The sequence below is a fragment of the Helicoverpa zea genome, chromosome 17, assembly GCF_022581195.2.
Source record: "Helicoverpa zea isolate HzStark_Cry1AcR chromosome 17, ilHelZeax1.1, whole genome shotgun sequence".
In the NCBI taxonomy this organism is placed as follows: domain Eukaryota; kingdom Metazoa; phylum Arthropoda; class Insecta; order Lepidoptera; family Noctuidae; genus Helicoverpa; species Helicoverpa zea.
In genome coordinates this window covers 3,966,566-3,982,079 of record NC_061468.1, presented here as the reverse complement: position 1 = coordinate 3,982,079, position 15,514 = coordinate 3,966,566, and the positions used below count along the sequence as shown (strand labels likewise).

Here is a 15,514-nt window from a genome sequence, read left to right as displayed (position 1 = left end):
TGTGGTAATGTTGAAAACGATGTGGACGTCATTATGTCAAAATCAAATGTTATGTGTAATCTGTGTCCGGTAGTAGTAAGTAAACGTCAAAACAAAATCCCAAAATTTTGTTCTACTATTTTTTATTTTCTTAAATATTTACTGGGGCTTTATCGCATTTGTTGGAAGTTGATCGCAGTTGTGATTATGAAATGTGTATAATATTTGTTTGTGATAATTGGAAATCAGTTCGGAGCTATCGCATTGTTATTTTGGGTGAACTATTTTTGTCCGCTCTAGTTTCGGTGCATTGGAATAAATTTTGACATCCAGAAAAAGAATGTTCTTCCTGTACGGTAAGTTCGCTAGACCCTAGCATACATTATAGTTAACAGCTGTAGACTAGAATTAGGTTAAATCTAATATGAATCGCACATTGGTACGTCGCGTGGGAGTATGATCATTAGCATATTTTTTGCGTCGTCGCTTTCTTGGTTTCATTTAATGTAATAAATTACTATCCAGATAAATGTCTAATTTACACACTATATTATGTCTTAAATTAGTATTTAAGCCTTAAAAGAGCTATTTAGAATGGTTTTAAGTTACAGTGTGATAATCTACACCCATAATATAATTTTCTGGGTATATAATTGAGTTTGATTTTCCAGTTTATTGAATTGCAGTAAATTTATTGAGTAATTGGGTTGCATAATAAGAGTGGTGCTTGTGTACAAACATGATACACTGTCATAGTATTATGCTTTGCTATTGTTTACATTAAGTTCATGAGTCAATCAAGTTGGAAGCAGGTGACATGAGTACCTAAAATGTTGATATAATTACTACAGCTATACTATGAGTATTTAGTCAATGTCAATATAATATTTTGATTCATGTGAAGCTTATATTCTATTTTAAAATCTTGAGGGCTTCACAAATTCTAAATTCTTATTAACCAGATTAATTCATATTTAGAATTTGAACACAATCTGTGCTGATACTAACTAGGATGGGGACTAGGTTAATTAGTTCTGTTTCCAGAGCTAGTTAACTGCATAAAAGTATATAAAAAAAAAAAAATAATTTCTTCATTACTTTATTCTCAGTTTTCAAGTTATAAAATAATTTCTGCCGGATCAATAGTACAGTTATCAAATACTATACAAAGAACAGCCAGTAATCTATGACTCATATAAATACACACGCTATATCTACAGCTATCTTATCACAAAATTATATGTAACCAACAAATTGACTTCTACATTTGTTATCAATGTGAAACCATTATCAGTCCATCAACCCGATACTTAGATATAACTATTTTGAAATCTTTAATTCTGATGTTTAAAATTTTTCCTTATTTACTTAAAGACGGAAATGTTATGCACAGTTTCATTCTCGTCCTGGGGGATCTATTTCCTGTATCTGGATATAATATAACTTATAACACTCACAAATAACATGGCTTTTTATCGCTGAAGGAATTTCTAAAATCGATTCAGTCTAGAGATTAATATTTACAAACTTAGAAACTTACCTCTAAGATATAGAATATTAGTATAATATTATAATTACTTACATAGAATGTGTTAAATGATGGTTAAATGATATACACAATCATATCAAAACTGGATTCTGTAGTACATATACAGGGTGTGCCGTTCACAATCACATTAAATCTTATCACACATACTTTATGGTATTCTATGCTGAATTGTAAAACAAATAACTTAATCCATTCAGTGGTTTAGCCACAGGAGTCATTTTTCGTTTTTCTAATTTACAACATCATGTGTAAAGCAGAGATAAAGTTAGGAGTATTGAATGTTTTGATCAGTTGACAGCTGTCAGTCTTCAAGGGAGAGGTTCAGTTGTTTGTAATGACTGACTTTTATATGGTGTTCCAATTTTCACACATTTTTATTCTATTTACTTTGTTTGAAAAATTCATTTTTTTATTTTTACGTATTTTTCTTTTTCCTTTGTGTTAATCGACATATAATAACCAGTATATTAACGCATTTCATTTAATGTGATTGTGAACGACACACCTGATATTTAATATTGTGACTGATTAGGATTATCAGTTTCTATTAACAATATGATGTTGTGGGATTATTCAAAAGAGTTGCTCAAAAATATACTCAAAAATAGGGTACTTGGAATTACAGTTTTTATTTTACGCTTCAATAAAGTACACTAAAATACTCTATCTATTTCAATATTTCATCTATCCTAAAAAAGGTGGCAAAGGTGGAAGTAACATAGGGTAAATACGCCAAATGTCGGCCCCCTTAGCGATTTTCTGATTGCGGTTCGCTATAGCACCGTCAGTTTCCAACGAAAGATAGTTTCTGATGCGGTTTTGGATAGTTTGATTAATCTATGTCATGTTTATAGGCATAAGATTGATATTTTTACGAAAAGAAAAAAGTTATAAGGCTTAGATGCGTCGAGAACAGAAAAACCCTAAAGTCGGCCATTCACGGCCCAAGGTCGGTCGCGTTTTTTCCAAATGTCGGCCGGGTATAGGCTGTTTTAAATTAAGGCAGTGACAAATATTACATGATTTATTTTAGCAGAATTATAATATAATACTAAGTATACATTTGTAATTGTATTTGTTTAATTTATAGTAAAATATTTTTTTGTTTCCCCTAAACAAAAAAAGTCGTTTTCACGACCAACCATTTATATTTTTGAAGCTAATAAGAACGGTTTAATAGATAGCAAGTCCCAAACTATAAATCTACCACAAACATGCCTACAAAACTGTCAACTTCTACATTTAAACTTAAGTCCTTTACATATATAATAAATAAATTATTTCATTTTGAGAAAATGAAAAAATATAAAAGTATTTTTTCATCAGCCTGTATAGTGGCGCTTGAGTTCGAGGCTGGTCGACATTACGATTATTTACGATTCTAATGTCGGCCCCTATTTCTTGTACCTTATATCTCGAGATTCAACTAATATCACCCCGGCCGTTATTTGGCTATTAAACGTAAAATAGATCTATTTTCCTATAAGCTTTGCAAATTCTCTTGTTAAGCCAATGGAATTAGTACAATAGGAATTTATAAAATAGACTGCATTTGCTTTAAGTCGGCCACGGCCGAGACTCCGGTTTTAAGTCAAAACTGTTGTCCTAATGGCGGCCTCCTATTTTTCCTTGAAAAATATACGCAAAACGCTGAAAAAACTATCTTAAAATATAGTAAAAATCACCCATTAGTGATAATCAAGCTTAAAACAAAAATAAATAAATGTTTTATCGTTCTAATATCAATCCCCAAAATGTGAGTATTCACTTCGAGTAAGCTACTTTACGTGCGAATTTGATGTTTCAACGGCGCAATCGCTACTGACGCTCAGTATGAGAAGAGTAAGTGACAGAATCGGATAGTAACGATTTGTACGTATAGAGTATAAACCAAGGTTGCAATTCCAGGAGCAAAACTAACACTTAATTACCTTTTGAATGAATGCAAGCTGAAAATGTACAGACGGCCGAAGTTTGGGGGGAGGCCGACATTTGGCGTATTTACCCTAGATGAGTTTCAGTCACGTAATAGTCAGATTATGATATATCTGACACTATTCTGGTCCAACCACAGACTGTCATTTGATCAGACCACAACTACTAACAACTAACAAGCCTTTATGGAATGTTTTGCTCAGTATTATCATATTTCAAGACTGGCTTCAACGCTAATTGACTTGTCACCTCCATTCTTATCCAGCGGACTGCAATTATGCTATCAGTCACTCTGACTCATTATTTAAATGAGACATTAACTTAATGAACTGATTAACATTTGTTTGGCTTAGTAGGAAATTGTAAATGTTTCCAAATAAGGTCAACATGTTAGCTATTTTAAATTATTGTCTTTGTTTCCATAATGTTGTCGAATTTTCTAATTTTATTTGACTCTCAAGACCTTATTTGTTTACTAAGCTAATTTTTAAAAATATTTCAGTCTGAATATCAGTTTACATTTATCATTCCATAGCTGTGATTAATCCTTATTTGAGTCAGAATTAGAACTCCACGCTATACAAAGTCTACATGATAACAAATAAATCATCAATACAATACAATGCAATATACTGAAATACAACATAATATCGAGTAACATAATTCCCGCATTGTCATCAATGGACGGAGTATCGGCATCAATGTATTTGATGAACAATGCTTGTATGACTCACACCCGTATTGTGCGCTTCGAACTTCAATAGATGATTGACTGCGAAGATTGCCGACCCCCTCGCATTATGCTCTGTGTATGCCAGAGCACGGAACGGTAATACCTTAGTCCTTTTAACAAGACAAAGGGTCTGCAACTTGTGTGTTTATTGAATACTGGCGTTTTCCCTTGGTAGTGTCGGTCGTCAATGGAACAATAAATATTTTTATAATAAGAATGACTTTTATGAATGACCCAATCGCTAGTACAGGGGCCCGATTCTCCTAATTTTACTTAAGCAACATACGATTCACGTTCGACTGCGATCCAATCCCGACTCGATTACGATTGAAACGTATGTAGCATTTCGCTATTTTTTCTTTGAAATAAACGTTTTTATCCTTTTCTGTCATTCAATAATTAATCTTTTTGTTTGCAAATGATTAACTATTGCAATATGATTGTAGAGCAAACTACCGCATAGACCAAAATCCAAAATCACCAAAATAGCAGACCAATCACAAACCAATCGAATGTCGTTGGAATACGATTGGTCTTATATTAGTAGCAGAATGCCCGATATGGTTAAAACTGCTATTGCGATCATATTGCGATTCGATTTCTATTCGATTTTGACATTATTAACTTAGGAGAATCGGGCCCCTGAGCTCGCCTCAAAGGAGTCGCCTCGTCCATCGAAACAAGCATACCTGTTTCAATTCAACACATGACTAAGATAGGAAGTAAATAAATAGTAGGAAGCAATAAAATACCCATGTAAGTACATGGCTGCGTTTGCCATTTCGTTTAAAAAAGATGCATATAAATTGTTCGACATCTGTAGGTCGTTGGCAATCGTAAAGGGCAGTATCAGTATCCCTTTTCGCATGTACGAGTATGTAAATACCTACAGTTGAGTGGATCACACTGCGATCAATGCAGTAGAAACTTGCAAAGAAAACATTCACAATGACGCTAGCCTTTCTGTCGCAGTCCGCCTTGACCCTGACTGCCAGAGCTTACAACATATCACTGTAAATTAAACCTTAATGACATGAAAATAAAGCATAATATCCTTTATTATAATAATTGCATTTGCGTGCCCTCCTCTGCATGATACACGAAGCAGTTTTTTAAATTCTCTTCGCATTAAAGTTGCGTACGACCTCTCTGTTTCTGTTCTTTGTTTGATAACAATGTTTGTCGTCATGGATACCAGTCCGTTCTGTTTTTCTGATTGCGGGCTGTGCGTGATTTTATTGTTTATCGAAAGTAAATAAAAGTGCGTTCACAATGTAACACAGACGTTATTGTAAGTTGTTTTGAACTAACTTTCCAGATGGATTTGAAATACCTAGGTAGTTTTCGATCTGGTAAGGTTTTCTGCCAAATGGTGCAGTGGGATTTTGTTTTCATTTTTTTCTGAGTAGATCTAATGATTTGCAGCCAGTACTTCCAATACATACACTACTTATGGAAGGTCATAATATTATTTATGATTGTATAATCGAAGTCGATGTCATCAATAACAAACAAAAACTATTGAACAGTGATGACTCACGTTGAGACTAATGAGTCATCAGTCAGGGTCGAGATTCAGAGCCAATTCTGGTAGCTTCCTATATTCAGGGCTTTATCCTGAATCATAAAATAGTTACCCGATCTACTGATGAAACTAGCTATGCTAACGACTCGATAACTATCACGATATTAGTACCAGTTTAATTTATAGTATGTCCAGAAACATTACGATAGTATCACTGAACATTTAAATGTCAGATATCAGTGAACTAATTTACGATGTTATATTTAACTGCTTGTACTGAAAGAAATGTAGGTTAAACTGCAAAACACTGAGTGGTTTGAAATGATTTACTCACCTAAACATTTGTGATGCGGTTTAGTTATTGTGCCAACTCTTACCACGATTGGCATGCGTGAAAAGAGAAAACTGAAACGAGATACGAATGTCCTAGTAATGAAGTATTAGTGATAAGTTCGTCTTATATTTGTACAACTGGTTAAAAGTGCTATTTATTCCTCTTCTTATGAGATAGGTGAAATACAACTCATATGGACTCTAAATGGACGATTTTAGGGTTCTATTATTGCACATAGAAGATTTTGATTTGTTCTACAAAAAGATAACATTTTGACTATTTCTCGGCAATTTCTTTTGCCGCTTAAACATAACTCTAGACATCAGATGAAACATACATACCTTCAAAAAAATTAAACACACCAGACGTGATTGTATTGACTCAAGAAATTCGTAAACTGTTGTGTTTTGAAATCGCGTCCCAGCCTATCGCCGGCCGCGGTGGCTCTCATTTAAGGAGATCAGCCAGTGGCGTAGGACATATTATAGGTATTGCAGACATAGGTGCAACCTAATCCTTCTTATTCGTAGTCCGAAATCCGGCAATCCGATACGACCGGAAAGAGACCGGTGTTTTATACGCATGATCTGAACATTTACTTCTTTAAGAACCGACAAACTTTAGAATGTGATTCTGACGCTTAAAAATCAAGGTGTAAGTAAGGTTACTTATTTGGAGCTCGTTTGTCTCCCCAGTTGACCCCTGACCTGTCCAACTGTGATGGTGATGTCGTGTTCCGGAATGGGCGACGCGGTGCTGCGGGAGCGGCTGCCCACGCTATGGCGCCGCATCGAAGACGCGCACTACAGCTACCTCGAGACGGATGACAGTCCTGACAAGTTGCAGCAGAAGAAGAAGCTTGAAGGTATGCTTTATGACCCCTCCTGGTCTTAAATCAAGGGCATATTAGAATTTAACTTCATCTGTCCAGCCTTTTACGTGAAGCGACTGCCTATCTCTCTCCTTGACCCAATGCCAGAATATCAGACTGGTTGACAGACTTAAACGTTTCAATAATCTTTAACTTCTGTGCATTGTTAAACGTATGTGCTTAAATGATGTCGTCATTTCAGTACTAAAGAAACGCAGCAAAATCCTGCTTATTGTCTCAACTTTCGGTGAAAGTTTATTAGATAAGACAGGCATTGTTTTAAATTTTGAACGCTTTCGAATGTCAGCAACAACTGGCATATTATATAGATAGACGTATTTGATTGTTGAAGTACCTAATGCTAGGTTTCGAGTCCTTGCTATGCTGGTATTTGAGATGCGACCTCTATGACCTTAGGAGTCAGGTCCACCACATTTTGAATGATAATGAATAGCAATGCCAAAAACCAGCCTTACGATTTTAGATAATTAAAGAATGACTAGAACCATTCTCTGAAATAAATTCGCAACTATCTTCTCCACATCTACAATAAGGCCCAAAAACCATAACCAACTGATGTATATCTATTTGGTTTTCCAGATTACATAATAGAATACCTATCATTAGTGCCTCACGAGTGCAAGTTCGGGCTATCCGAGACGGGCAAAGTGTTCCAAAGGACGTTAAACGAGTTGCCGGAGTTCAGTGCGTACCGCGCCGGGCTGGGTTGGGCGGCACTGGCGAGGTATGCCGCCAACTTGCTGGCCCAACCTTGGAGGAAGGAGTATAAGGTTATACGGGTGAGTACTAGGAATGTGTAAGGTTTAGGAACCTATAGATATAAAAAGGATAGGTTATGATATCTTGATGATCTTTAATCATGCTGTGCAGAAAATTTGCCTTCGCGTATTTTTTTACATAGTAAAGAGTTGAAAAAAACTATAGTGTCTCCTAACAGTAGATGTTTAAAAAGTTTTCATAATTTGAAAAGCTGTACCTACCTACTCCAAGAAAGATTTTTTGTCATAATTCACATACATATTACTCGTTTATTTTATCGATACGTTTTAAACCACCGTCGTGAAGAAGTTGTTTATTTGCATTTCACAATGTAGCTCTATAGAACAGGTGTTACAAAATAGCTTAGAACTAGAACAATCGTGGACAAACAAAAGCCAGTGGTAACGAAGTAACTCTTTACTTTGAAAATTGAATGTAAAAATTCATAGTAAACAGTTGTTAAGTATACGGAAATTGACGTTGAACTCGGACCTAAAACCTTATCGTTACTGACCTTTTTTTGTGACTGATCCTTATTATTTACTTTTTAGCACATTTAGTAGTTTCGTATTTATTTTGGTACTTTTTATTCTATATGTATGTATGTCTTGAGTTCTGTCAATAAATAGGTAGGTATATTTTATTTTCTTTCTTTTTTTTTTCTTTCTAAAACACCTACTTTACTGCAAAGCTTTCTTTTTCCCAGCTATACTGCGGGTACTTCAAACACGAGGTGGAAGCCAACATGGTGGGTGCAGAAACTCTCCTGCAAGCCATGGGCTACAAATCCATGGGAGCTGGTCGGTTGGAGCTCGACGGACCAATATGTCCCGATATGGTTGCCGCCGTGTCCAGGGATGCACTTATCGCGCAGTGTGAATGTCAGGTAATGAGTTGTATTTAGAGTGGTTTACTTAGAAGATATAACTAGATAACTAGGCTAAGATAGTATTATTTAGATGCTCGTTAATTGCCGCTGACTTAGTAATTTAGAAGGCAACATACATTTTTGGGGGCGAATAATGATATTAAAAAGAAGCCTGTTTAATTAGCACCCATTTTTAATAAACAAACTCAGATTCAAAAGCCATTTTTATTTAATGCTTTACCGAATATTAATTTTGTATAGTTAAATTTGACCGTGTATAAATTGGAAAGATGCATGTGCATGTCTAAGCTACGAATTATACGCGAGCAGTACGCAAAATTCGTGTATACTTTGAAATCACAAATTAAAAAACAGCATTACAAAGTATCAGCGAGCAGTTTCCCATGGATGCGTTTTGGCTATGTACACACTGTAAATACGCTAATGTTCCATGCTTTTTATCTATCTATACAAATATTATAAGGCTGAATTAATGGGTATAGATTTGTAAAATCTGATAAACACAAATAAATAGTCTCGTCTTTTTAAGTAGTTCAGTTCCATAGTTTCGAAGTATTTAGGGTGCAAACAAAAAATATTTCCTCTTTATTATAACAGTATAGATTACCGCAGATAGATAGATATATTACTGTTATTCTGCTTCGGTGCCGTTATGTATTTCCGGAAATAACGATTAGCTGTAGTCATACTTCAGATACAATGGAATGTTTTTCATACTCTTGTTTGAAAGCTGGCGGAATAATTATTGTTTCATAAGAATTCTATACGTTTTTTTTATAAATAAACATACAAATAGAGGATTTCCGAGAGAGCTTCAATACGCTTTGTTAGTCTTTACTAAATGCCGTTCGAGTTAGTAGTGAGTCGATTTTTATAATTAATATTTTTTATTGTTAATAACCACTGATTAAAACATATTAATTGAACTATTAAATGAAACAAATATTATAGTGGTAAAGTCGCGTGTCAAATAAATCATTCAAATTATTATTGTGAACGTGGTATTAAAAGTAAAATCGTATTTAGTTTTTCCTAGCCTGAAGAAACCGTGATGCCTTTTGTAAGTCTCATATCGTGATCTCAGCATAGTGTAACGTAACTTGTTCAATAACCTCAAAAGCTACCATCTGCCGTTTCTTATAGACGACAGCTTTATGTAAAAATTTCTCCGGTTTCGGTGGACCCTTGCTATATTTGCCACTTTTCTAAAGCTCGACATAAAAGTATGCAGTCTTTAGCGAAGCGACCGCGACTTCGCTAGTATAAAGAATCGAAACTAAAAAAGTCTTAAAAAGTAAGCCCCTAGTATAACAGAAGAATGAGAAGTGAGTTCCACGTTTCAATGTTAGCCTGAAATATAAAAAGAAAAGAAAAAAAACTGAAGCATGAAGAGCCTCCACGTTTTTGCGAATAAGGTTAAAAAGGTAAAAAAAAAACCGTGCATTCTAGTTTTCAGTATTTGTTGTTATAGCGGCAACAGAAATACATCATCTGTAAAAATTTCAACTCTCTAACTATCACGGTTCATGAGATACAGTCTGGTAACAGACGAACGGACGGACGAACGGACAGAGGAGCGAAAACAATAGGGTCCCGTTTTACCCTTTGGGTACGGAACCCTAAAAAGTAATTTTAGGCTGAAAATTTGAACTTTTTTAAGGTCAAATTATAGAAATATTGGAACAAATTCCACACAATTCCGTCTGTCATCCTCATCCTCAGAGCCTCTTTCCCAACTATGTTGGGGTCGGCTTCCAGTCTAACCGGATGTAGCTGAGTACCAGTGCTTTACAAAGGGCGACTGCCCTATCTGACCCCTTCAACCCAGTTACCTGGGCAACCCAATACCCCTTAGTTAGACTGGTGTCAGACTAACTGACTTCTGACTAGCCGTAACGACTGCCAAGGATGTTCAATGACAACCGGGACCTACATTTTAACGTGCCATCCGAAACACAGTCATTGGTGTCTAAGATATACTTAGAGAGTACATACAATCTTAGAAAAGTTGCATTGGTACTTGCCTGACGTGGAATCGAACCCGCGCCCTCATACTTCATACACAATTCTGTGTGTATGGTTTGTTTATTGTTGTAACGTAATGTATGTATTGTTACAGATAATGTCTCAGATGTGGGAGGAGGCGTGGTCGCGCGGCTGGCGGCTGTCGTGGCGCGACGTGCAGCGCGAGCGAGCCGCCGCGCCCGCCAGGAAGCACTGCGAGTATACTGACGGTATGTACATTTATTTATTAATTATTAAAGGGTTTACCAACAGCTTCTGTGCATTTGTTATTTTTTTTTTAATTTACGGGAATCCGTCAGTGTAACCCAGCCGTATTTAAACTCGGCGCGTGTGTTACTAGCCTTACAACCGCGCTGCGCTCTCACATAAACGCAAACACAAAGCATACGCAACAATTATTCATAAATTCTGAAATACTCATAAATTAAAAGAACAAAAAATTGAAAGTTTCAATTGATTATTTACGTTTTTTATGTCGACCTACTGAAATTTGACACGGATATCATCAAATCAACAGCTTGTTTCAGCAGAAGTTTCATTATAGTTTTTACATTCCAGGTTCAGAAATATACTCGAACATACCAACGACAGTGTCCGACGCCTACCGAAGCCGTCTCGCAGACGACCGATACGCGACACAGCACTGCAACCACGTGTGCGACGACACCTCCCCAGAGCCCCCGCAGATGTTACCCTGCTCCCCCTACATGGTTCCCCCCATGTTACCCCACATGATGTACCCCTTACCCCAACACGTACACCCCGACGTACCCGTAACAGTCCCTCAATGTAACACTATTCCTGTAATGACTCCTTACGGCGTCCCCTACTACTACCCTGTACAATCCCCCTACATGCTTCCAACCCCAGTCTACGCCCCCATAAAGCACGCAGCTACAGTCCCCGTTAACGTCTACCCACCGATGGCACAGTACAGGTACCCTGCTGTCCCTACCGCGCAACTCATCGAATTAGATACCCCCTCAGTCTACGAGAACGGCAAATTCGAAAGGTATAAAGACGACGAAAGGAGTCACAAGAAGAGACATCCAGAAACTTCTAGAAGAAATAGCACGTCAAAATCTGGATTAAGTGACGTTTCATTGCCGAGTTTACCACGGTCAGATACGCAACCAGCTCTCAGTAAGGCGAAGGAAGACGGCATGGGAACTTACGAGAGCTGGGATTATGTATTTAGGAATTTATCGAGCAAAGACCAAGAGGGGGACGGACGGAGTCGATTCTCGCCGTCACTCGACAGGGATTCGAGGACGCTCGACAGGCTAGACAGAGAGGAAAGAAGGGCCAAGTATCAGCCGACCACCCTTGACTTAGAGGACGGTCTACAAGCGTTGAACCTCGACCGCTCTTACGATGAAGAGGTGTACCGAACAGCTAAAGTGGAGAACTTGATGAGGATGAAACAGGAGCAAGAAGTAAAGAGAGCGAGACAATTGGCGAGGAAACAATCCGATGTGAAAGTGAAAAAGCCAGAACCTATAGGGAACCCAAAGGCCGATGCGTTGATAACCCCCAAAGTGGCACCGGATAAGGTGAAACTTCTTTCCAAGAAGGATATCAAAGAGAGAAAGGAGATTATAAAGCAGCAGAGCGCAGTGAACGGGGCGGGGCCTACTACAGCTGAAGTTAAGAAAGTGAAAAAACCACTGAAGTTTGTGGCCGTTGAGGCAGACAAGCCGAAAACAAAAGCTTTGGAGAATGGGATTCATAATAATGCACACAGTTCCAAAAGTAATCCAGGTGAGGGTTTTCGCTCAACGTTAATTGGATTTTTTACGTTTATACTGAAACTGTACTTAATGAATTTCTTTCTTATTTCCAGTTCCAAACGCACATCCATCGAACTACGACCTAAAAGCACAATTAATAGTATCACTGGACGAAACGGACCACGTCAGACGTTCTCCACCGAAGTCGCAACAAAATGGCGACCGCGACCGGCCCGCCAGTCGGACGCCCAGCCAACACAACAGCGAGCGGGACAGGCCAGACTCCGGGCCCAGTGACGTGAAGAGGGATAAATGGGAATGTGGAACATGCACGTATTTGAATAGGGGGAGCATGCAGGCGTGTGAGATGTGCGGTAAGTCTAAACGGGGGCCTGAGATCCAACCATTGAGGTCCGGCGGCCGCGAGTGCCCCGCCTGCACGCTGGTCAACGAGCGAGACGCGAAGGTGTGCGACGCATGCGGCACCAGTCTAGAACATTGCCCCACCTACATATAAAAAACCTACCGTCTCGAGACGTCATCGAAACTTTCGGGTTGCCAACTTACATCTAATCATTATTTAGTATTATTTTAATTATCTTGTTACTGTTATAATATGAATGCACAATTTTTCTTTTTCTACAATTTATTATTATTATTTGCAGCTAGCTGCGGTTTCTAGTTTATTTAAATTATGAATGTTTGTACACATTAAGAATGTGTTACTGTGCAGCTGTTGAAGTATTATGAAGTATTCGATTTAGTTCTTCATATTTATGGGTATATTTACAAATCATAATGGTTCCTTATACATAGTTGGTTATTCGTTATCAGATTGAAATATGGATGTTACAATGTGCGCGTTTGAATATTTTACCATTTGATTGTAAAATTAGATTTAACGTTGCCACCGGCAATTGTTTATGAATTTGAAATTATTGTTTGTGACTTAAATTAAACTGAGTTTAAACAATAGTTAGAAGTGTGGCCATGGAATAAGCGACCACAAGAAAGCTAGGCAGCCTCACTTATTTCTGCTCTATTGCATACATTGAAATTCGAATGCGTTTTGCATATTGCATTTTTTTACGTGCCTATAATTTGTTGCCTGTGACTAACATTTTGTTGTTTGAAATGTAATATAACTGTTAAAAATAATAACATCACTGTTAAGAAAAATATATAGCAATAATTAGTAATTTAGATGTAGCACATATTTATTGAGTGATGATGATGGTCGTAACTTATGGACGAAACGACTTCCTTCATTCGGTCAAATTAATTTAATTAGTTAACGCTTGTTTCATGGCCGTTAAAATAACATAAATTATAATTATTGCTCATAATCATTATTTAACTAACAGATGTATCTAATACGAGTTATTAATATAAACAAATCTTTATGTGAAGTAGTTCTTACTAAATTATGTTGGATGATATCGCTTAACGACAGGGTAACGTTGAATGAATGTAAGCTGTTGATCATGTACCATTGGTTACGTTTGACAAGATGGCGGCGCCGAGGATAGCTCGACTCTTAATCATTATGATTGTAATAATAGTGTTCGTTTATTCGCCTTCTATAATGCTTTAATGTTAGTTGAGATAGATAAAAACGCTTTTTCGATTTATTATTACATATAATATAAATTATTGATCTGTGTATATAATTTTTAGAGTTGTAAATAGTAGGATTTAAATGAATATTTATTTAGATGTTTGGAGTTTTTATTTATTTTGGACAGAAGTTAGTTTTAAATCATAGTGATACATACTAATAATGGGAAATTATAACATCATTATGAGGGTGCGTTTGTTATAAAGTAATAAATATAATGTAATTTTATGATCACAGTCTAATTAATATGCACAGTGTAACGATAAAAAAATATAAATTATACCATTACGATGAAGAAAGGTGTAACGGCAAATATTGAAAAATTTTATCACTATAGTTTGTAGTTTAAAAATTGGGAGTGGTATTTATAGAAAATAGAGTATCGTTTGCACATACGCCTTTCTTCAGAGTGGTGGCGCGATCGTCATAGATTAGGCGTTTAAAGCACTGAGGACGTGTATTTTTCTATAATAAAACAGAATTAGATTTTCTCATACGTGATAGATTTATATAAAGAAAATATTGTGCTTGATTTTCAGTTGCCTTTAGTTGTTCGAATGAGACACGTAACGTCGAAAATTATGACAAATGCGAATAGACGACATGTTATACAATGAAAAAATAAATACTATTGTTTTATGATTTTTTGAGTTTTATTACATAACCTTTCTAGACAAATACCCAAAAAGTTTTAAAATTTCAGTTTTTGTTTAAATTCACTTTTTTACCCAGTGACGCCCTGGACGTCGTTAACGCATGCAACGTTGACGAACGCTGTGACTTGGAAAAAGCTGATATTCTCCACCAATATATGCCAGTTTAATTAGAGGTATGGATCATACAAGACTGCTTCTTCTACTTTTGTTAGAAAGATGAGAGGTTGAAGAAAGACGATGAGCGCTTAGGCGATCTTCACACTGCCCCGCATCATGCTGACTATTGCGTGTCGATGCACCTACGCGCGTTCCTGCAGGAGTCCAGATCTGCATCATCGTGCGGGTTTTTTGCGCACTCACGCGCGTAGGTGCGTTTTGTAGATTCACGCACGGCGGCTCTCATCGAGATCCATTTTCAAACACACGCGTCTCGCCCATTCAAAATCACGCGCGGCACTGCGGTATTCGGTGTGCCATACCATGCGTCTCGCCCCGCACCTACGCGCGGGGGTGCATGTTTCTCCGCGTGTATGCGCGTGATCCGCATGAACGCGCGTGGATGCATTTTCAGTGTGTTGGACTGTGCGTGTTTTCCATACAAACGGAGATAGGTACTTACAAGCAACGGAAGAACACGCATCCACGCGCTACGCTGCATCATGCGGGGCAGTGTGAGAATCTCCTTAACCATGTCGGATTACGGCGAGACGTGACGCGCCGATCCACGGCGACGATGCGGTACCGTGCACTATAATAGCACGACGTAGCAATAGACTAAAGCCAAGTAGTGTGACAACGGATGCAGTGCTTGACACGAGTGGAGTCGCGAGCGACAGGGATAGCTCTAGTAGACTCTGTGCAAGACAAAGATCACGTTGTCTTTTCACAGC

General features: G+C 37.3%; 1 protein-coding gene across 2 annotated transcripts; it reads left to right on the top strand.

Moving 5' to 3' along the window:
* Positions 1–50: 50 nt before the first annotated feature.
* On the top strand, positions 51–14,610 carry LOC124638158. 2 transcript variants are annotated; one of them, XM_047175043.1, is made up of 7 exons: positions 51–335; positions 6,751–6,920; positions 7,527–7,726; positions 8,413–8,592; positions 10,715–10,829; positions 11,179–12,330; positions 12,460–12,797. In XM_047175043.1, exons 2-7 carry the CDS (start codon positions 6,776–6,778, stop codon positions 12,645–12,647), a joined length of 1,980 nt encoding a protein of 659 aa, XP_047030999.1. In that variant the 5' UTR covers positions 51–335; positions 6,751–6,775; the 3' UTR covers positions 12,648–12,797. The 2 variants fall into 2 exon arrangements, with proteins under 2 accessions (XP_047030999.1, XP_047030998.1); XM_047175042.1 differs by having other exon boundaries at positions 53–335; positions 11,179–12,381; positions 12,464–14,610.
* Positions 14,611–15,514: the final 904 nt, after the last annotated feature.